The 23651-nt window shown below is 44.7% G+C and overlaps 1 protein-coding gene across 1 annotated transcript in view; it reads right to left on the reverse strand.

Annotated features, from left to right (window-relative positions):
* DOCK3 (dedicator of cytokinesis 3) overlaps positions 1-23651 on the reverse strand; it is a 611447-nt gene that overhangs the window by 172610 nt on the left and 415186 nt on the right. The window contains exons 12-13 of the mRNA XM_065408097.1: positions 7662-7750; positions 5640-5765 (exon numbers count right to left, since the gene is read on the reverse strand). Coding sequence (XP_065264169.1) covers positions 5640-5765; positions 7662-7750 — 215 coding nt within the window. The remainder of the gene's footprint in view (positions 1-5639; positions 5766-7661; positions 7751-23651) is intronic.

Raw genomic sequence — 23651 nt, forward strand, 5'->3', positions numbered from 1 at the left:
TAGTACATGCATTTTAACCCATGATGATCACTCTGGCTTTTGGTGAAGAAAATGGTCAGGCTGTATTTCCCTCTGCTTCTGAGGGGAACTAGGGAAAGACAGAATGTCACATTAATCTGCTTTCTAATAACAGATATTTGGACCTGTGGATCCAAAGGAATTAATACAATGTCTTTTATAAATAGATTTATAGAGCCAGCAGGATATACCTACACAAATATTTGTATTTAGTATCATGGTTTTGCTCCCAGATTAATTTGGAGAAAGTTGACCACTCTATTTCCTCTCCTTCAACAAGATTTCTTTTTCATACTGATAGAATCATGCAATCTTTAGGGTGGGTAAGGCACACTAGTGGATGATCCAGCATATGCCCTTGCATAAATAAATGATTGGTTTCATTATCCCTCCTGTCCTGGTTAGATAGGTTTCTTTTCTGTCCTTGAATATCAATCAATGATTCCAGAAACTTCCTTGACAGACTGTTCCATTTTTCTCTCTGTTTTTACAAACAGATTCTTCTAATATTTACCTACATTTTCCTTGCTCCATCTTAACCCTTGCTTATTTTCTTTTTTCTGACTAACGAAAATGATTGGTCTTCATTCTCTTTGTAACACTTACTTACAATTTTTTATAAAATTGTATGCCTTTTTTTATTCTTGTTAACCCTCTTCCCATAATTGTGCTCTGAGCAGCTGACAAGCCCTGTCATATCCTGTTATTAATGTTTCTCTTGCCATGACTTAGTGAACATTCAAAGCATTGTTGCCCAAAGCTTTCTAAGCAGTGATACTGATTCATCCTGTTATACTTAGCAACTCTGTCTGGAATACATTAGTGTGAAGAAATACTGATAATACACTGATAATGCCCATCTGTTACCAAAGCTTCCCCACAATGTTATTATGGTTTGTTACTTTTACCAATCCCCAACATTCCATGAAAAAAACATGAAGTAAAGATGGGAAAAAAATCAAGCAATAAGCAGAAATTACACAGAAAAGCAGAAACTTACACCCAACTATCTTCATCTCTGCATCAGAAAGAAAGAGGAGAAAATGAAGGAAAAGTAAAGAGAGGAACCAGGACAATTAGAAAGGAGAGAGAGAGAAAAGAGAAAGAAACATCACTCACAAGTAAAAGATGAAGTATGCACTTTTCATCAGAGAATCAAAGTAAAAGACAGAATTCGTATCAGCACATGGGGAAGGGAAGGGAAGGGATGTCCTTTGGGAAACTGACAAACACCATGCCTATGCAATAGATTTCTGATAGCAAGTTCTGTATACAAATAAAGTTGCAATCCAAAAGGCAAGCAGCACATGCCTCATTGCTTTTATCTCTGGGGAAAGGTAAAATTATTGTCAGGATTAAATGCACGTTCTTAAATCCAATAGCAATTTAGAAAGAAACTTCGTAAGGCTGGTATGACTGAAACTCTTCTGATTCACAAGGACACAGAAGAGCATTAAGTTCACCAGGATGCTCTTCTCAGGTCACAACACAATGAAAATCTCAGAACTTCTAAATTTAACATTGAAACAGACATGATTGTCCAAAGAGACTTTAGCAATGCTCTGTACAGCTATGCAGGACATATGCATGACTTGACTGGTTCCAGTAATTCTGTTCCCTAATGATTGCTGGATATCTGTCAAGATTCTTGGTCGATGGGGGAGAGGTTTATTAGAAGAATCCTCACCAGTTCCATTAAAAAAGCCAGGGAGGAAGAGGGGAAACTAGGAGAAAAGTAGTAACCTTAGAATTTTAATGTTTGGATGTCTGGGGGCAAAGGGAACTTGCTGACTCCTCATAAAAAAGGAAGAGAAAAGAATGTTAAAGTTCATTTGAAATCGGTTTGAATACATTAGAGTTATTTGCTTTCTTTTGACAGTTTTTGGCTTAACAGTCTGATCAGTGTATATGAGCAACATTAGGTGACACAGCCTCTACATGGTTATTAATCCTCTTTTGACCGTCTCCTTTTGAAAACATGCACCTAGTTGCAAAGTATGATTCTGATAGAAACCTTTGAGCTCACTGCTAATCGTTTCAGAAAGAAGAAACCTTGTCTTTAATAACACAGCAACAGCTCTGAAGTAAAGCAGGGAGAAATCAGTCTGAAAGAGAGAGTTAACAAATACGTGGACATGCTCAAGAGCTACCAAAAGCACCCAAAAGGTTTTGACTTGGTAACCAGTAGTCTTTTCTAAATCACTGAAAATACAAATAAAGTTGCCAGAAAATGAAGACTTTTGAATTTGACAATGATAACATTGGAACCAAAGATTATGTAATCTTTATTCTCATAGTTCTGCTAATTCAATCCTGATTTATACTATCTCTGGTTCTCTAATACTGGACTTCTTCTAAACAGAGTCTATCAATTATGTCAAACTGCCTGAGATGGATAAATATCTACTATGGAATGGATGAGATCAAACATATTTTCACTTGTAAAAACATACATCTCCAGAGGTGAAGGGGCACTAACCTGTATCACTGAAATGCCCTTATTTTTTTTAGTATACTGATTTTGCTGATGGAGAGTTGTCCAGATAGTTTTTGCATTATGCATCACTTCACATATGACTGCTTCTTTCTTCCTACCCCACTTACACTGTGGTCATGTGCTCCTTTATACCTACTCTTCGTCTGTGCACGAACTCTTCAAAGAAGGGTACTGGTTGTCAGGGAGTGTCCAATGTGCTTTTCTCCATTTCTGACATACCTGAGCCAAATTTTTCAAATGTGAGTGCCTAAAGTTAGACACCTAATTCCATATTTAGGCACCTAAATAAGAGGCCTAATTTTTGGATATGCAGAATATCTGCAGCCACCATTGGATTTAACAGAGTTCTGGTGGTCAGCACCTCTAAAAAGAAAGAAACAATAATTTACTGTGGTCCTTCAAGATGACTGTCCATGTAGGCCCACACTTCGGGGAGATGCACACCCCTGGTTCACAAGTATGGACATTCTAGTAATCACTATCTGATGAGGCTTTGCTTGCACCCAACCTCTCTCCACTCACTAATAATTGCCCCAACTGCCCCTCTGCATCCTTCTTTTAATTCAGGAATCCTTAATAAGAGACTCCAAATAAGTGGCAAGGGGAGTGTGAATCCATATCCACAGTCATCTCAAAGAACCACAGTTACTCTGGTATGTAGCTGTTTTTTCTCCTTCAAGGATTGACAGTATGGATTCCCACTCTAGGGAGATTAACAAGCAGCAGGAGGTGTCTCTGAGGAGCATTAGCTGAAAAGAGAGTGCAGGACAGGCTCTCTTGAATTGGGCACCAGATCTAGAGGCCATGTCAAGAGCGTACAGCTGAATATGGAGCTGAAAGTCGCAGCCTTGCATATCTCAACGATGGAAACACCGTGAAGGCATTCTGTAGAAGCTGCTTTTAGTTTAATATTTCTGATGTCTCCCAGTGGCTGAACACCAGCAAAGTCACAACAATAATGTACCCATAATCTTACTCATTTGGACAGCTTTTGTGTTGAGATGGACTGACTGCTAGACTAACCCCCTAAGCCACAGTCTAGAAAATTTGTAGACTGAGTTGATACTATTAGAGGAAACCTCTTTGGCTTAGATTGGGGACAGCCCTTGCATGGAGACTGCTCCCCCTCGATTCCTTTGCGAACAAATTGTCTAAAAGAGGAGAGGCATGGAGGAGGCAGGGCAACCCCCACTTTATGACAGCCCCCAGAGCAGGGCTGGTGCCCCAGGAACAGCAAAAACAATGAGGGAAGCATTGAGGCCATTGAGCTCTTCTTTGAACCTGCTATACCTTCAGTGGTCTGAAGGAACCAAGGGGCAGTTCAACATACCCAAGAGTGGGGATCCATATGAGTAATTCATGAAGGAGAATCAGGCCACTTATCCAGGTGTCTAAATATGGATTTAAGCACTGAAATTTCAAAAGTCTGGCCCTGATGTCAACTACAGTAGTCCACTGAGTGGGAGTTGTGATTTTATCCTGATATACAACCTCATGAATAGCAGACTGCAGAGTGATGTGATGCCATCATGCATTGGGCCTGGCTTCTAGAACACAGGCTTAGAATATAGTTAAATAAATGAAATTCTTTAGCATGCTCTTAAGCCAAAAAATATCTTCAGTAAATTCACTAAAAATACATTCACATTAAATATGTGTCAACTAATTAAATTTCATTAGCTTAATTCAGATTTATAAATTATTTTTTTTGTGATCAATAAAACACAATTTTAATTTGAAATTATTTCTTTTTTAATTGCCATGTAATTATCACAATATAGAATTTGGGGGTTAGCATCCCTGTGTCCTCATCCTCCTCTCTCACCCATCTTAATGCAAGAAATCCTGGTACTTTCAAGAGTGTTAAAATATATATGGTTCTAAACAGGGCCAGCTCCAGGTAGCAAGCAGGTGCCTGGGGCGGCCAATGAAGAGGGGGGTGGCACGTCTGGCTGTTCGGCGGCAATTTGGCGGCGGGGCTGTCACTCCCTCTCGGAGTGAAGGACCTGCTGACGAATTGCCGCCGATCGCAATCGCGGCTTTTTTTTTTGCTGCTTGAGGCGGCAAAAACGCTAGAGCCGGCCCTGGTTCTAAACTTCTGATCATATCATTTACACTATATTTTCTAAAAATACTTCCCACATAACCCTGGCTGAGCTTTTCACTATGGTTTCTATAAAGACTGCCTGATGAGATTGCACCAACCAAAGATGTTAATGTGTCAGCACAGTTTTTCCAGTACAGAAATCCAACATTTCTCCCAAACACTGCTCACACAAAATTTCCCAAATCTAAAAAAGCCTTATCTGGGTCTGATTCGTAATGTGAAGTGAGGGAGTGGCATTTCAAATGCTGGCATATGAAGTTTATGTATGATAGAGAGTTTCTAGGTCAGTTCCTCATTACACTGCATGAATCAGTCTATATGATGCCAACCTTCATGCCCATTGATCATAGAACGGGCCACGTGCTAGTTTGGCCCGTAAATCAACTCAGTAGACTCAAGGCTGCTCTAATTTGTGCCCAGATGACAATGGACCCAAGAGGCTGTTCCGGCAGCCAGGGATAGCTAGAATGCTGCAGTGCTGTGGCCAAGACATCTATTGGAGGATTGAGTGTTGTGTAGAATTAGGGAATTGGGGGGGTGGGGGGGGAAATTAGGCAGTTTTACACGCCCTTTGTGCTGTCAAACAATGAAGAAGGGCTATATTAAACCTGAGAATCAGCTCCACAATGTGGAAACTCTCCTGTTTTCCCAGGCTTTTTATTATGGGGAAGAAGGGGTGTGATAACTCTCTCTGATTCTGAAACAGACAGCTCTACACTTAGACTAGGCAGGGGATTTCTAATTAAAAAAAAAAAAGAACAAAACAGTCTGTTGAATACATGTTATGTATGTCAATTTAATGCATTCTATTATGGTTCTGTACTGCTTCAGTGAAAAATACTTCAAATTGGCAATAGGTATGCTTTATTGCAATCTGGAATTTGTAATATGGAAACGTCTAAGGCATCTCTTACATTATTGTCCATCCTTGAGTGAAAAACCATCCTAGTTATCAATGGTTAAGAAAGACTGTGAACAATAGCATCTGCATTTTATAGTTAGCGGCAATCTACCTACCTGGCATTATGACATCGGGGAAACCGAGTTTTCTGGTAACAGACACCCCCCTGTTAAAGATCATGGGGTTCTCCCGTCGAATCTGCTCCATGTCCCCACGAAGAAGCTGTAGAGAAATTATAAGTCCTGCAAGAAACAAAGTTATTTATTTTTCCAGATCCAAGAGTTATAACTCACTCCACATCAAGCTATATGTGGGAAATAATGGCTTGTATTACAGTATGTACAACATGATAATACACACAGCATTTTTTAATTTGAATAATATAATGTATCTAAATCTGAAGTAATGCTGGAGAAACCAAACTGTTCTAAAGAACCAGCTAGGAGAGTAGTGTAATGTTATACAGGACTGTGAATTTGGAAGTAAAAAATTAAACATTGCAGGTTGACTGTAAAACACTTATGAGGCACTGTGTTTTTTCCTGATACACACTAGGCTAGAACCACTTGGGAATAATAACGTAAGCCTTTATCTTAATTACCACATCAGTACAATGCTATAGGGTTTCCTTGAACTGTCTCAGCCCAAGTGGTTAAAGTTTTGCAAAGTTATGAGCAACTGTAAACAGAATCTTATAACAAGAAGTGTTGGGTGACCTTACCTATAGGTGGCATTACAAACTCTACCTATAACATAACCCTGCTTGCTAACTGCTTCATTTGCCTTCAGTTGTACCTAGTGCCCTTTATGCTAATGTGAATTATTGCAAATTCAGTGACAGCATATTTGATATGTAAACAACTGAAATCCAGAAGAGATTAGGATTTAAACCACAATGGGGTCCTGATGAATTATAAATTTATTTTGCAACAAAAGCAAAACTGCCGGTACCTTTAAATGACTGTACATTAAGGGTAACACATAGTAGCATTTGGAATGGAATAGCAATTGCATTTCCAAATTAGCTATCTATGGCACTTATAAACTGAGGTGGCTGACAGGATAAGGAGAAAGATTAATTTACTCAGCAAATTACAAATTTATCTTTAATAGATTTATTTAATTTAATAAATCTGGACTCAGAATACAGTAAGAACTCTGCCAAGACAATAACTCCCTTTGGCCTTATATGAAGCACTCTGCACTGCAACTATCAGAGCTAGTGTTCATGATAATTAATCTTCAGGTATAAATGCACTGGTCTCTCTCTGGAAAAATCAGATAAGTATCTAAAAGAAATGCAATATTTATCCCTTCACAAATAGATTCATGGTGTCCTAAGATGAGCATGTCTCAAGTATGTGTCACTGCGGGAATCTTCATGGGAATACTTAGGTGGTATGATCCAGAGTAATCAAGAGAGATTCAAATTAAATTTTTGACTCCTGTACAAATCCTTCAGCTCCTGTGGAACTTCCCTCGATTTCTATCTAGGAACACTTAACAAGAAACATTGCTCCAAATGGATATATAAAATATTTTTGCCAGTGCAGTTAGCTGCTGATATTGTACACTTCCCTTGGCTACTGGTTTTCATAAGCAAGGGTAAAATGCCCAACAAAAGTAAGAGTGGCCACGAATGAAAAATCAGATAGCCACTAGTTGCCTCCACTTTGATCTACAGACAATGACATTGTACAGATATAATAAAGGAGAGACTTTAATGTGCAGAATCTTTATTATTGCCAATAGTGCATGGGCAGGACAGAGTCCAGATTGACTTTCTGTATCCAGGGCAAATTTGTAGGAGTGGCAGTTAGAGATTTTTTTTAACCTGTAAACCGAAGAAATTTTATATGGAAATTATTAAAAAACACAAAATGGAACCCCAAAATGCCATTTTCAGAGAGTCAGTTTTCAGAGTTGTAATGCAGTATAAATCTTTACCTGACAAAGTACTAACACCAGCACAAATAAACAAACAACTAGAAAGAATGCATGATAATTGTCAATGGGCTAAGTGTCACAGCATATCTTGTGGAACTTTTCTGCCCACAAAGAATTCTCAGTTTTATCAAGCTACACTTTAAGGGTTCTCTAGCCAAAAAAAATAAAAATAAAAAATAAAAAATAATTACCATAGTTTGAGCTGGGTGCTGTGTACTTGGTACTGGACTTGCGGATAATGTTTTCATGGATCTGATACCATTCATTTTCATTGTTGCACCTAAAATAAAAGGGACACTAGTTAAAGTTACCTGCTCTTTTTTAATCCAAATGATAAAAAGAGAGAAAGGTTTTACTGCATATGTTGTATGATTCTGTTTTGTGGGAGAAATCCAACATAAGCCTCTTTTTAACAGACAACAATGGGACATTGAACCAGAAGGGAAACCAGTCTTGTCTCATCTTCCAGTATTAATCTCTTTATCTTGGACACTTTTGAGCCTGTGGTGACTTCTGTAATTGTGGGAAGAGTTTCACATTGCACATTATGATACAGTGGGGGAAAGTTTGCACATGTTTTAATTGAATTTTGAAAAAAAAAGATCAATTTAATCCTAAAATTAATTGCTGCTATTTATTACCCTTTCACATTTGGCAACAAATCAAGTTACATCCCAGAACTTAAAACTGGGTAATTGAAAGGTGAAATGACAAAGAGACTCTTGAGTATTTCAGTTATTTGCAAAAAGTCTTATGCTAAACTGTGTTGAACAGACTATCTAGCAATATAAGACAAATCCAAAAAACTATGGGATAAACAAAAATCTACAGAGAAAGAGAGAGTTTCTTTTGCTGGGATTGGGGAAAGGGTTTCTTCCAATTATTTATCCACCTTCAGCCCCCGTGCATATGTAATTTGAATGAGGTCCTGCAAATACTATTACAGTATTGTATTTATAAAGTCAATATAACAAATATATTTTCAAAAAGTTTCCAGGATAGCAATTACAATATGTTTACTCATCTATCACTAGTACATAAGTTAAGTCTATTTTTTTTGATTGATAAAACAGTCAACTATTGATGTCAGTCCAGATGATGCACTGGTAATTTGTTCTATGAATAAATGTTATTTAACAATATTCATCTAAGATAGCCAACTGGACTGATCTTTAATAGTACAAACCATCCAGACACATTTCTTAGCTAGTATTAGCTAGAAATAATGTCTATGAGCAGGGTACGTTCTGAAATATTTTCTAACCAATACATCTTGGCCATGGTACTAGCTGCTTCAGATTTTACTGCAGAATGACTATATAATAATGCATAATATATATAAAAGGATGTGTAAAAGATGATGTTTCCTGTTCTCATTTTTACAGATTATCGATTTTCCACTTTTTACAGTTAGCTTTTCTATGTCCCATCCACTTCTGACCTCTTCTTCAACTTTGTTCTCTCAAATAGTAACTTAAAAATGAATGTTAATAATGAGTAATTAAAAGGCAACTAAGCCCTGGTCTAAACTACAGGGTTAGGTCGAATTTAGCTGCGTTAGGTTGATTTTATACACAAGCAACCCCATTCCATTGACCTAAAGGGCTCTTAAATTGACTTCTGTACTCCTCCTCGACCCCTTCCTGGGTCGAATTTGGGGGTAGTGTGGACGCAAATTGACGTTATTGGCCTCGGGAAGCTATCCCAGAGTGCTCCAATGTGACCGCTCTGGACAGCACTTTCAACTCTGATGCTGTCATAAACATACAGCTAAGGGTAGCATAAAATAAAACGGTTACTTACCTTTCTGTAACTGTTGTTCTTCGAGATGTGTTGCTCATATCTATTCCAGTTAGGTCTGTGCGCGGGCTGCGTGCACGGATGTCAGAAACTTTTACCCTAGCAGCTACCCGTCGGGCCGGCTGGGGAGCCCCCTGGAGTGGTGCCGAAATGGCGATCTATATAAGCCCCTGCCGGCCCGACCCCCCTTCAGTTCCTTCTTGCCGGCTACTCCGACAGAGGGGAAGGTGGGGGGGAATGTAATAGATATGAGCAACACATCTCGAAGAACAACAGTTACAGAGAGGTAAGTAACTGTTTTTTCTTCTTCAAGTGATTGCTCATATCAATTCCAAAAAGCAGCCACGACCGCCATGCAGTCGGTAAAGACGCAGGGGGCTGTGCACAAGTCTTGCTCATCACGAAACGGAGGAAACATCTGTGAGGTGAAATGTGAAAGTACGCGTCTTTCATATCGAGGGCGGCATACGAGTTTCCCGGATCCAGTGAAGGGATGATAGTGGCTAAGGAGACCATACGGAACTTCAGGTTGACGATGTACTTGTTGAGCTCCCTGAGGTCCAGAATAGGTCTTAGGCCTCCCTTTGCCTTGGGGACAAGGAAGTAGCAGGAATAGAAACCCTTGCCCCTGAACTCCTGAGGAACTTCCTCCACTGCCCCTAGGGCAAGGAGGGATTGAACCTCCTGGATGAGGAGTTGCTCGTGTGAAGGGTCCCTGAAGAGGGACGGGGAAGAGGGGTGGGAGGGCGGGATGGAATGGAAATGGATAGAATATCCCGTCTGCACCGTGCGGAGGACCCAACAGTCCGAGGTAATATGGGACCAGGCATGGTAGAAACGGGATAGATGATTTAGAAAGGGATAACTGTCCGGGGTAAGAACTGGTAGTCCGTCCTCTGGCACACCTTCAAAATGGGTGCTTAGGGCCTGGGGGTGGCTTAGACTGCCCTTGACCTTGTCCAGAGGGGGGACGAGAGGATCTACGTCGAGAAGGGTCCTGCCTCGGTCTAGGAGGAAAAGGACGTTGCTGGGTGGTCTGAGGCCTAAAGGGCTTCCTCTGGTTACCCGGGGTATGCATACCTAAGGACTTAATGGTGTTTCTCGTGTCCTTTAAGGTATGCAGGCAGGAGTCAGTTTGATCCGCAAACAAGTCCTGGCCATCGAAAGGGAGGTCTGGATGGTATGCTGAACCTCGGGCGGGAGGCCGGAGGACTGAAGCCAGGCATTCCGCCACATAGCGATTCCCAACGCCAGGGTGCGTGCAGCCGCAGCATCGAGGGAACCCTGGAGGGAGATCCTGGCAACCAATTTACCCTCCTCAGCAATGGCCCCCAGTTCTGTACGAGCCTCTGCCGGGAGAAGATCTTGGAATTTGAGGACCGCAGACCAAGAGTTGAAATTGTACCTACTGGGGATCGCCAGCTGGTTAGTGAGCCACAGCGAGAGACCCCCAGTAGAATAAACCTTTCTCCCAAAAAGGTCCAGCCGTTTTGCGTCTTTTGATTTGGGAGCAGGCCCTTGCTGGCCCTGTCTCTCTGTGGCATTTACTGCGTCTACCACAAGCGAACATGGGGCAGGGTGGGTAAAAAGGTATTCATAACCCCTGGTGGGGACAAAGTACTTTCTCTTTACCCCCTTAGCTGGGGGGGGGAAATGGAGGCCGGGGTTTGCCAGAGAGTCTTTGCATTGTTTTGGATGGTTTTATTCATGGGAAGGGCCACCCTGGAGGGCCCTTCCGGGCCTAGAATGTCCACCATGGGGTCCTCATCCTCCACAACCTCCTCAATTTGGAGGTTCATATTGAGGGCCACGCGCCTCAACAATTCTTGGAGGACCCTAAAGTCCATCGGGGGTGTCCCAGACATGGACGTGCCAGCCACAGTCTCATCAGGGGAGGACGAGGATGACTCCACTGGGAGGGCCGGTGCGGATGTAGCATCCTGATCGGACATGGGTGGCTCCTCCTGGTAGCCTGGGGAGCTGGGGTAGCCTCTATCGCAGGCACTGGCTCCACAGTTTGTTCTGGGTCAGGAGGAGGGCAACTGAGAGTTGCCTCAGGAGGCCTGGCGCTTGAGCGAGACGGCGGCCGGGCAACTGGGGGAGCATCCTGGGCTTGATGGTATGCCCAGGGTGTCCAAAATTGCCACTGGGGTTGCCAGTGGGTCACTGGTGGATTTTGGCCGAGGCTCCCTGGGCCAGAATGAGAGATGTCTGAGACCCCTGAGGCTCTCTCCGACCTGCCAGAAGGGGATCGGGACCGCAACGGCCAAGGAGGGGCGGTGCGGGAGTGGATCAAAGCAGGCACTGAGTCTCTTGGAAGGCGAAGGTCACACAGGGATCGGCGCCGTGAAGCTGATCGCGACCGGTGCCGCGACGGGGAGCGGTAGTGGGCCACGGACAGGTGCCGTGGCGATAGTTGACAGGGGGATCGGGAACCCGCACCTCGTCGGTCCGAGCGGTGCCGCGAAGTCACCGATCGTGACCTGGACCTCGAGCGGGACCATGTTCGCGCAGTCAAAAGTGACCTCGAGTGGGACCAGCGCCGCGAGTCAGACCGGTGCCGTGAGTCAGACCGAGACCTGGGGCGGTGCCGGGACTCAGAACGGCGCCGGGACTCCAAGCGGGAATGAGATGCTGGTCTGAGGGCTGCCTGGAAACCAAATTCTGTTGCCCAGTCGTGTGTGATGTGTCACCATACCGGTAGGCACTCAATATAAAAGGCAAAGTGCGACCTTGTATCTAAAGCACATGTGCTGTCTGCTGTGAATTGATTGATTCACTGTGAAAGAGTCTCCCTTTTGTTCTCAGAAATGTATCATCTTAAATTTTACTCTCCCTTTTTTATCCCCCCGCAGGGGTAAATGTTTCTATGCTCCCCCTATCATCTCCGTCCCTGAGGTTATCGCAGATTAGAAGGTGAAAAAAACGCACTCGCGATGACATGTTTTCCGAGCTCATGCAGTCTTCCCACACTGATAGGGCACAGCTGAATGCATGGAGGCATTCAGTGGCAGAGTCCAGGAAAGCCTTAAGTGAGCGCCATGAGAAGAGGCAGGATGCAATGCTGAGGCTAATGGGGGAGCAAACAGACATGCTCAGGCATTTGGTGGAGCTGCAGGAAAGCCAACAAGAGCACAGACCGCCACTGCATCCACTGTACAACCGCCTGCCCTCCTCCCCAAGTTCCATATCCTCCTCACCCAGATGCCCAAGAATGCGGGAGAGGCTCCGGGCACCCAGCCACTCCAGAGGATGGCCCAAGCAACAGAAGGCTGTCATTCAAACAGTTTTGATTTGTAGTGTGGCTACAATAAGCAATGTGGCCTTGTTCTTCCCTCCTCCCCCACCCCATTCTACCCCACCCGGGCTACCTTATCAGTTATCTACATTTTTTTTTAATTAATAAAGAAAGAATGCATGGTTTCAAAACAATATGATGACTTGGGAGCTTGCAGAGCAGGAGTTGCTGAAACCTTGTACATTATGTGTTTCACTGTTCCTTCAACTTTGCTGCTACCTCTTTACTTTCAGAAATTAAGTCACCCTAGCAAATGCTACATGAAAACAATCCAAAGGGACTAATGTGAAGCAGTCACACAAGAAAATTAATTGTAAAATATCCAAGTTAAACGGAGACCATTAATAATGTGTTGAAAACATGTATTTTTAATTTCTGATTCAAAATGTTGTCTTCCAGCAGAAATTTAGTCCTGGAATTATGACAATCTACATTCATGGATAATTTTTTTAGTGCACAAAAATGTGGAATGAAATCTAATTTTGGAACTGACATGTGGGATGACATCTTTGGAAGATATATGAAAGCATGTCAGGGATGAGTTATGATGTGCTGAGTGTCAATACATCTTGCTTCATCCTCTAACCACTGGAAAAATGGTAATAGCTCAGAGTTATAGGGTGAATAGGTGAGCTGTGCACAGTTGTTTCACTTATGAAAAAAGTCAATTTATAAAAACTTAAATATTACTAAGCATATGTACCTATTTACTTTTTAAAGTGAAATAACTCCTTAATTATTTTTTTAATAGAAACATTAGGGACTGATCAAATTTATCCTGTCAAGAACTTAAAGTTGATACAAAGGAGAAATTAGTTACTAGATGAGAATTACAGTCTATATTGGGACATGTGGGGGAGAGGAACTGGCTTTCTGCCAATTTTCACTTCTTTGAGATATATGATATATAAGGAAGGCTTGAAATGTTTTAATCAAAACAAAACATCCCAAACAACAAACAACATGTTGTTGATATTGGAAACTCAAGTCTTGTATGCCCTTGAACCACAGAAAAGTAGAGTTGGAAGGGACCATAGAGAATAGTCTACGATAACTGGAGAATTAGGCTTTAATCTACGCTAGAAAGAGTTGGCAGGCAAAACTGCTAGTGGAGATGCAGTTTATACCAGTACCCTGAACAAAAGCTGTCCTGGCTGTCATGGTTGTGGGGTGAGCCATACCTTCTATCCCTTTTTGTCCCTGAGGTGACAGGTCTAACATCCTTCACCTCTCTCAAGGATGACCCATGCAGTTCAAACAACCTAAGACAGGATCTCTGGGTGACAGCTTCTCTGTTTACCGACTGTGTTAACATGACAGGCCCAGCTGCGTTTGTCATCTGAAAGCCCTTTTCTTCCAGGAGTCTGTGACAGCAGCTGATTAAAGTGACTCAGAAACAGCTTCTTCAAAACCAAAGCATTATTTATGCACCCAAATATATATATAGCACACAGAGCAAAGGGTAAAAACAATAAAGGCTGATATACACATACCCTTCCCCTTACGTAAACCTTAATCTTTCCTTGAAATTTCTGGTAAGTTCCATTCAGCCCAGTTATCTCCACGCATAGTCCCCCTAGCACAGGGGTGGGCAAACTTTTTGGCCCGAGGGCCACATCGGGGTTGCGAAATGGTATGGAAGGCCTGTCAAGGCTGCTTCCCCACTTTGAACTTTAGGGTACAAATGTGGAGGCCTGCATGAAAACTTCTAAGCTTAACTACCAGCTTAGATTTGGTCCGCTGCCACCACTCCCAAAGTGCTAATTCCCTTCCCTGGGTAGCCTTGAGAGACTCTTTACCAATTCCCTGGTGAATACAGATCCAAACCCCTTGGATCTTAAAACAAGGAGAAATTAACCATCCCCCTCCTTTCTCCCACCAACTCCTGGTGGATCAAGATCCAACCCCCTTGGTTCTAAAAACAAGGAAAAATCAATCAGGTTCTTAAAAAGAAGGCTTTTAATTAAAGAAAAAGGTAAAAATCATCTCTGTAAAATCAGGATGGAAAATAACTTTACAGGGTAATCAAACTTAAAGAGCCCAGAGGAACCCCCTCTAGCCTTAGGTTCAAAGTTACAGCAAACAGAGATAAACACTCTAGCAAAAAGGTACATTTACAAGTTGAGAAAACAAAGATAAAAACTAACACGCCTTGCCTGGCTGTTTACTTACAAGTTTGAAATATGAGAGACTTGTTCAGAAAGATTTGGAGAGCCTAGATTGATGTCTGGTCCCTCTCAGTCCCAAGAGCGAACCACCCCCAAAACAAAGAGCACAAACAAAAGCCTCCCCCCCCCCACCAAGATTTGAAAGTATCATGTCCCCTTATTGGTCCTTTGGGTCAGGTGTCAGCCAGGTTACTGAGCTTCTTAACCCTTTACAGGTAAAAGGATTTTTGGAGTCTCTGGCCAGGAGGGATTTTATAGTATTGTACCCAGGAGGGCTGTTACCCTTCCCTTTATAGTTATGACAGGGCCGAATAGGGAAGGCTGTGCCTCCCCAAACAGCCTGGCCCCCACCCCTCCCACTTCCTGCCCCCCTCAGAACCCCCGACCCATCCAACTCCCCCTGCTCCTTGTCCCCTAAGCGCCCCCTCCCGGGACCCCCTACCCCTAACCACCCCCCTGGGACCCCACCCCCTATCCAACCCCCCTGTTCCCAGTTCCCTGACTTCCCCCTGACCCCTATCCATACCCCCGCCCCCAACATGCCACCTGGGACTCCGACCCCCTATCTAACCCCCCTCCCTGTCCCCTGACTGCCCCCTCCTGGGATCCCCCGCCCCAACCATCCCCTGGGACCTCACCCCCTATCCAACCCCTCTCCTCCCTGTCCCCTGACCGCCCCCTCCCGGGACCCCCTGCCCCAACCGCCCCCCTGGGACCTCCCCATCTGACCCCCCCTCCCCCAGCCCCTTTCGGAATGTGGCCCTGCGAACATGGGCGGAGGACTCAGGAGGAGCAGGGGCAGCAGGAGAGAAGTGGCGGTTTCCCCTTCTCTCTGGCCGGCTGCGCGGCCGCCCGGTGCTCCTCCTGAGTCCTCCAGCCGCATTCGCAGTGCTCCTGCCGCCCGCAACTCCCGCCTGCTCCCCTGAGGCTGCGGGTGAGCCTCCCTCCCTGCTCTCTCCTGCTCCCCCCCCCCCCCGCTCGCAGGGGCTGCGCCGGTGCTGAGCTGCCCACCGGCACAGTGAGCTGAGGCTGCAGGGGAGGGGGGACAGCAGGGGAGGAGCCGGGGACTAGCCTCCCCGGCCGGGAGCTCAGGGGCCGGGCAGGACGGTCCCATGGGCCGGATGTGGCCCGTGGGTCATACTTTGCCCACCTCTGCCCTAGCATAAGTATAAATAACAGTGTAGATGGTGAGGCACAACATAGGTGAATAAAGACAAGCCTGAAGAATTATGTGAGTACCTTACATACTCTCTGCTTGCCCAAGTCATGCCCCCCTGTTTGCACTGCTATTTTTAGCAGTGTAGTGTTCCGCTGCCTCCCCACTGCTGGAACCTTTACTGTCTGCAGGAAAAGACTCCCCCAGTCAGGAAAGGCTCTGACATTGGGAGGCTGCAGGGAAAGCTTTGGACAGCTCCCCAGCTTTCCCTGCCACAGGGCTCAGCCTTTCACAGCTGCCTCAACCTCCCAGAGCCTTTCCTCACCACAGTGAAAGGCTCTGGCAGCGAGAAGCTGCTGAAGCTTTTCCCTGCTGTCTCCCCCCACCAGACCCTTTCACCAACCTGCTTTTCATTTCAGCACATAGCTATCACATACCATACATGCTGCCGCCAGTGGCGTGTAGTGTAGATGTAGGCTCATCTTCCCCTTTCTTTTTTCTAGGCCTGGGGTCCTTTAATGATCTAGTACCTCTTTGATCCTAGGCTCAGGTCTGGGAAGGATAAACCTTGCTAGCAGTGGCGTAGCAAGGCCCGAGAGGGCCCTGGTGCAAGAATAGATAGAGCTCTCCTTTTCGGTTCCAAAATCTAAAATTTTGCTTTCCTTTATCATCTTGGAAAATCATAATTTATCCATCACATCCATAAATACGCAGCCTGCATATTGTGCCATCACAAGATAAAGCATCCATATACAAAACCTAAGTATCATTTTACTAGTAAATGTTATCTAATTGAAAATCTGCACAACAGCAATCATGAGGCTTCACACATAAGAACATAAGAATGGCCATACTGGGTCAGACCAAAGGTCCATCAAGCCCAGTATCCTGTCCTCTGACAGTGGCCAATGGCAGGTGCCCCAAAGGGAATGAACAGACAGGTTATCATCAAGTGATCCATGTTTATGTTGTGTCAACATAAATATTAGTAATAAACACACATTGTATCAACATAAAAATGTGTAACTCAGGTTTTGTGTGCCAAACTTTAAACTACACATAAGGCCTGTCCAAAGTATACATGTGGTTTGCCAAAAAGCAAAAAGATGTGAGTCACCATTGTGTTACTCCTGTCTCAAGTTGGTGCAATTCTACTGTAACTGAGTGAATAGAGTTACAACGGGTGAGTAATACAATGGGAAATCAAGCCCCAAATCGTTATATATCTGAACGCACAATTTTGTCCCTGGCAAAACCTGCAATTTGAGCACACACAGCATTTGCATTGACCAATCATGTGTGGGTGGGCACCAAATGAAAAGTATTGTCACAAATATATAGACCACTCTAAATGTAGTCTCTGAGTCACAGAAACCAAGCACAAAGATCCATACTGCCATGTCAATAAAAAACAAAACAAAACAAAACAACTACATCTTCAGCACTTTTCAAAGATCATGATACCTAGTCCATTTTACATTACTGACTAAGTCAGGCATTTATTACAACTAAGGGCATTCTGTGCCACTTCACATCTGCAGAATTCATGTCCAGTGCAGAATTTTTTCCCCCACAGCAGAAGTGCTGCAGTTCTGCCTTTCACCCACCAGAGGCCACTGTGGCACCAGAACAGTCAGCAGCCAGCTGCGTTCATCACAGCATCCTGCCCACAGAGCCAGGTTAGGACAGACAGAGTGGGGCACAGTGGCCTTCTGTGATTCAGAAGGGTTAGTGGGTGGGACAGACTGGGGCACAGGCTCAGGAGCTAGTGGGGTGACAGCGTTGAGACAGGGGCTGAATGGAAGGGGTGCTGCAGGGCTACATAGGGACAGAGGGTAGGGGGCTGCAGGAATTCATGGGGAAAAGGGGCAGATGTGCCTGACTGAATGGGAGAGGCTTGGGGTCAGCCAGGATCTGCATGCGGGAGACTCCTCAACTCCCTAACAATCCCTCCTCCCCCCCAAAAACCCCTGTTCCATACTTCTCCCACTCACACGCAACAATCCTTTAGGTTCACTCTCGGGCTCCTTCTCTATCCCTCTGCTCCTCTGTTACCCAGACTCCCTGAAACCTTTACACTGTTTCTGAGGGGTGCGGGAAATACATTTCTGTATTGTAGTTTAAATAAATTACTCAAAGTTCTGTATTAATATGCCTAATAAGGAATCTATTTGTCAAAAAAACATTTCCTGAATCTTTTTTTTTGGTCTCTATTGTTACAGAACTACTTGCGGACAGGTATTTTGAAATAAATTACCAAAATAATTGAAACCGATGTGATTATGTTGTGTTATTTTGACAAATAAAATACGCAGAATTTTGCAGAATTTTACAATATTGTGCACAGCATTTTTAATTTTTTAGCACAGAATTCTCCCAGGAGTAACTTATGGTATGTCTGTTTCCATATCATATCATTTGTCCAGCACCCTGACAACCCTGAACTGCCCACTTCAAGTAGTCTCCTACTGCATGTGTGAACCCCTTATGCTTAACTATCTATTCTAACTTGTATTTAGCTCAGACACGCAGTTTACCTTCCCCAAACTAGAAGAAGAGCTCTGTGATACTGAAAAGCTTGTCCCTTTTGTGACGTTGCGCTCTATATGATTTTATGAAAGTATGCTGATGAATGTGAATATAATGTAGCTAAAATATGCTTCATGCAAAAGGTCTCTTGTAAGGTATCATTACAAAGCTTATAATCTACTGAGTGTGGTCATCCTATTTGCATAAATGTATCACTCTTGTATCTGAAACTAGAAATATGAAATATAACTCTGAGGTCCTATTGTAGTTATGCAAAGCGTGGGCCATTAATGGTGGTTTGGAATCTTAATGACTCCCATTAACCAGGACAATTGACTGTAGATGGCTCTGTTTTACTTGTAAGTCTTCCTGTATACGTGTGTGCTGGAAAGTGGGTAATGAAGTCTTACAGTGACATGTGATCATGTCACCTGAACTGGAATCCATCTTTAACCTGGTGCTTTTCCATTGAGAAGGAGGGGTCGGAACCCAGAGAGGGACAAAGGATTCCCGCCTTATGTAAAAGATATATAAGTGGGTGAAACAGAACAAAGGGGGCGGCCATCATGAGAAATCCCCTAGCTACCACCTGAGCTGGAACAAGGGCTGTACCAGGGGAAAGGATTGTGCCCAGACTAGGAAGGCATCCAGTCTGTGAAAGAAACTTATTGAAACATCTCTGAGGGTGAGATTTTACCTGTATTCAGTTTTATTACTGTACTAGGCTTAGACCTGCATATTTTATTTTATTTTGCTTGGTAATTCACTTTGTTCTGTCTGCTATTACTTGGAACCACTTAAATCCTACTTTCTGTATTTAATAAAATCACTTTTTACTTATTAATTAACCCAGAGTATGTATTAATACCGGGGGGGGAGGGGGGAGAACAGCTGTGCATATCTCTCTATCAGTGTTATAGAGGGTGAACAATTTATGAGTTTACCCTGTGTAAGCTTTATACGGGATAAAACGGATTTATTTGGGGTTTGGACCAGATTGGGAGTTGGGCATCTGAGTGTTAAAGACAGGAACACTTCTTAAGTCACTTTCAGTTAAGTCTACAGCTTTGGGGCAAGAGGTTCAGACCCTGGGTCTGTGTTGGAGCAGACTGGCGTGTCTGGCTCAACAATACAAGGTGCTGGAGTCCCAGAAGTAGTCTTGGCACACCAGTTGGCAGCCCCAAAGGGGTTTCTGTGATCTAACCAGTCACACCTTTCACCAATAAAAAAAATACTACCTTCTCTCTTTCATATCCTGGGACCAACACGGCTACAACGTCACTGCAAATATCATAGAAATGTTACCTGACCTAGATAAAAAGCCAGCCCTCACCAACAACTGTAACATTTTCTAAGTACCTCTAAGATATACACACTTTTCGGATGCGGCATGATTCTACCTCACATGGTGTAAGATTCACTGGTATGCTCCAGCTACTTTTGGGCCACTCCATAAACCGAATTTACCTGGCTGATTAGACCAGGTTGCCAATAGTTTTCCATTGTCAAAATGTTGCATAGGAGCCAAAGTGAACCAGTGAATCTAGCCCAGTTAGGAGAAACACATTCTAACATAGTAGAGAGATTAATTCTAATCAGGGGCTGATCCCCATCAGCCTTCCCCTGGCCTCCTCCTCCATCCCCTGGGATCAGGGCCACATTCCACACAACCCCTCCCCAGAGCCTCTCAGCTCAACCACAACAGGACTCAGCCCCCCGCCCCTCCATACTCTGTACCCCCAGCCTGCACTCCACACCCTCAGCCCACCCCAGCCATCACCCACTGCCTGGCCCCACATGCTGTAGACCCCCAGTCCACCTTTTGCACCTTCCTGGATGAGCTCCTCACTGCTGAAGCCGTGGCCACAGTGCAAGTTCAGGTTAGTGATGGTCAGGGACTGCCTGGGTGACAGGGCCCACGGGGACCAGGCACAGAATGGCAGGTGCAGGTTGGACATCAACTTGAAGTGCTAGCAGCTCTAGTGGTGTTGCCAGGAGCAGCCACAAGTTGCCCATTGCCTGAGTTGTGGCCTCAATCTTACTCGTACTGGAGGCAGGGCAGTGGCATTTGCTGGACTGAAGCAGCCTGGCTGGGGGCCACTTCTTGCTACTTAGAGTCCTGGTTGCCTATTCGGCCTGTAGGTAGACTGTGGCATAACTACAGTGGTGCCTAGGATTGAGTGGTCTCTGCTGGTTGGCCCCCACAAGCTCGTAGGCCCTAGTACGACTGCACTGCTTGCACCATGTAGCTATGACACTACTTGCTAGCCTGGACGGAGCCAGGCAGGAGCCTTTCCCCAGTTAACAGCTTCCCCTCCAGTGTTCCTTAAGGAGCCTCATCTCTGCCACTGTTTCATTTCCAGTTAGTTTCCTCCTTAACAACTTCCTTTGATTTAACTCTATGCAGGTAAACTGAGATACACTTATTCATAAAAAAACCCAACACAGATATCTTCAGGTTTCAGAGTAGCAGCCGTGTTAGTCTGTATCCGCAAAAAGAACAGGAGTACTTGTGGCACCTTAGAGACCAACACATTTATTTGAGCATAAGCTTTCGTGGGCTACAGCCCACTTCATCAGATGCATAGAATGGAACATATAGTAAGAAGATATATATACATACAGAGAACATGAAAAGGTGGAAGTTGCCATACCAACTCTAAGAGGCTAATTAATTAAGATGAGCTATTATCAGCAGGAGAAAAAAAAACTTTTGTAGTGATAATCAAGATGGCCCATTTCAAACAGTTGACAAAAAGGTGTGAGGATACTTAACATGGGGAAATGGATTCAATTTGTGTAATGACCCAGCCACTCCAGTCTCTATTCAAGCCCAAATTAATGGTATCTAGTTTGCATATTAATTCAAGTTCAGCAGTTTCTCATTTGGAGTCTGTTTTTGAAGCTTTTCTGTTGCAAAATTGCCACCTTTAAGTCTGTTACTGAGTGACAGTAGGTTTCTGGTATAGGGTGGTGTTTATGTGACCATAGCTTATTAGCACAGTAGTGTCCAGGAAATGGACTGCTTGTGTGGATTGGTCTAGGCTGAGCCCATGATTTCAACAATTTCCATCTGTAGACGGGCTCGTCGAAGGCTCGTCCCTTCACGGGGCTGTGGGGTATCCCACCGCCTCGCAATAGTTCGCTCTGGGCCCAAGCCCTGGGTCAGGGCTGGCCAGTAAACAAACAGTCAGGAGCTCGGGCCCTTAGGCAGGGGCTGAGCCAATAGTTCACTATGAGTCCTGGCCCTAGGTCAGGGCGGGGCAGCAAACACACAGTCAGGAGCTGAGGCCCTTAAGCAGGGGCTGAGCCAATAGTTCAATATGAGCCCCGGCTCTAGGTCAGGGCAGGGCAGCAAACACACAGTCAGGAGCTCAGGCTTCTGAGTGTCTGGTGCGAGGGGGAGACTGCCACCCGTGAGTGGGGTGGCAGGGGGGATGCAGGCCCACCCGCTCCACTGCGTCCCAGCCCGGGGCCCTAGCAGCGGCAGAAGACTCGCTGCTGCATCAGTGGGGATCCTGACCACAACACACTGACATTGGTTCTATCCCTGCTGCGGCCAGGCCAGGGTCGGCTGCCCCTGGGCTACTTCCGGACTCCCCCTCGTAAGGTACCTGGATGTGGCTGGCATCCTCGGCGGTTTCCAGCACCGGTTCCTCCGGGTAACTAGCGAAGGGTAGGCTCGGCTGCTCCTCGGGGTAGCTGGCGAGGGGTAGGCGTGGCTCCTCCTCGGGGTAGCTGGCAAGGGGTAGGCGCGGCTCCTCCTCGGAGCATCTTGCCTCTCCGGCGGCTGGCTTTCAACTGAGCTTTGCAGAGGGGCTTTTCTACTTCCTGTCCTGCGCTGTGACCTCTGAGGGGTGGGCGCAGGACCCACTGGCTCCGCCCACGTTGGTGCTTGGGGAGGGTCATCCCTCAGCGGGGCTGTGGGGTATCCCACCGCCTCGCTACACCATCCCACCATCAACCTCAGCCTAGACCAATCCACACAAGCGGTCCATTTCCTGGACACTACAGTGCTAATAAGCAATAGTCACATAAACACCACCCTATACCGGAAACCTACTGACCGCTATACTTACCTACATGCCTCCAGCTTCCATCCAGGACACACCACACGATGCATTGTCTACAGCCAAGCTCTAAGATACAACCACATTTGCTCCAATCTCTCAGACAAAGACAAACACCTATAAGATCTCTATCAAGCATTCTTAAAACTACAATACCCACTTGCTGAAGTGAAAAAACAGATTGACAGAGCCAGAAGAGTACCCAGAAGTCACCTACTACAGGACAGGCCCAACAAAGAAAATAACAGAACGCCACTAGCTGTCACCTTCAGCTCCCAACTAAAACCTCTCCAGCGCATCATTAAAGATCTACAACCTATCCTGAAAGATTATCCCCGATTCTCACAGATCTTGGGAGACAGACCAGTCCTCGCTTACAGACAGCCCCCCAACCTGAAGCAAATACTCACCAGCAACTACACACCACACAACAAAACCACTAACCCAGGAACCTATCCTTGCAACAAAGCCCATTGCCAACTCTGTCCACATATCTATTCAAGTGACACCATCATAGGACCTAATCACATCAGCCATGCCATCAGGGGCTCGTTCACCTGCACATCTACCAATGTGATATATGCCATCATGTGCCAGCAATGCCCCTCTGCCATGTACATTGGCCAAACCAGACAGTCTCTACGCAAAAGAATAAATGGACACAAATCTGACATCAGGAATCATAACATTAAAAACCAGTAGGAGAACACTTCAACCTCTCTGGTCACTCAGTAACAGCTCATATAAATTAATTAGCCTCTTAGAGTTGGTATGGCAACTTCCACCTTTTCATGTTCTCTGTATGTATATATATCTTCTTACTATATGTTCCATTCTATGCATCTGATGAAGTGGGCTGTAGCCCACGAAAGCTTATGCTCAAATAAATGTGTTGGTCTCTAAGGTGCCACAAGTACTCCTGTTCTTTTTACAGATATCTTCCTCATTCTCCATACCAACAAAAGACTTTTTTGCCAGTATAACTGCATCTACACTAGAGCTTTTGCCAACATAGCTATGTTGGTTAGGGGAGTCATTTTTCACACTTCTAACTGATATAGCTATGCCAATAAAACTTTTAAGTGTAGACCAGGCCCTTGTCTCAAGAGGCTGAAAGGTGAGCAACTGAAAGAGGAGAGGAGTTTTAGTCAGACTTTTTA

This window comes from Emys orbicularis, chromosome 7 (assembly GCF_028017835.1).
Source record: "Emys orbicularis isolate rEmyOrb1 chromosome 7, rEmyOrb1.hap1, whole genome shotgun sequence".
In the NCBI taxonomy this organism is placed as follows: Eukaryota; Metazoa; Chordata; order Testudines; family Emydidae; genus Emys; species Emys orbicularis.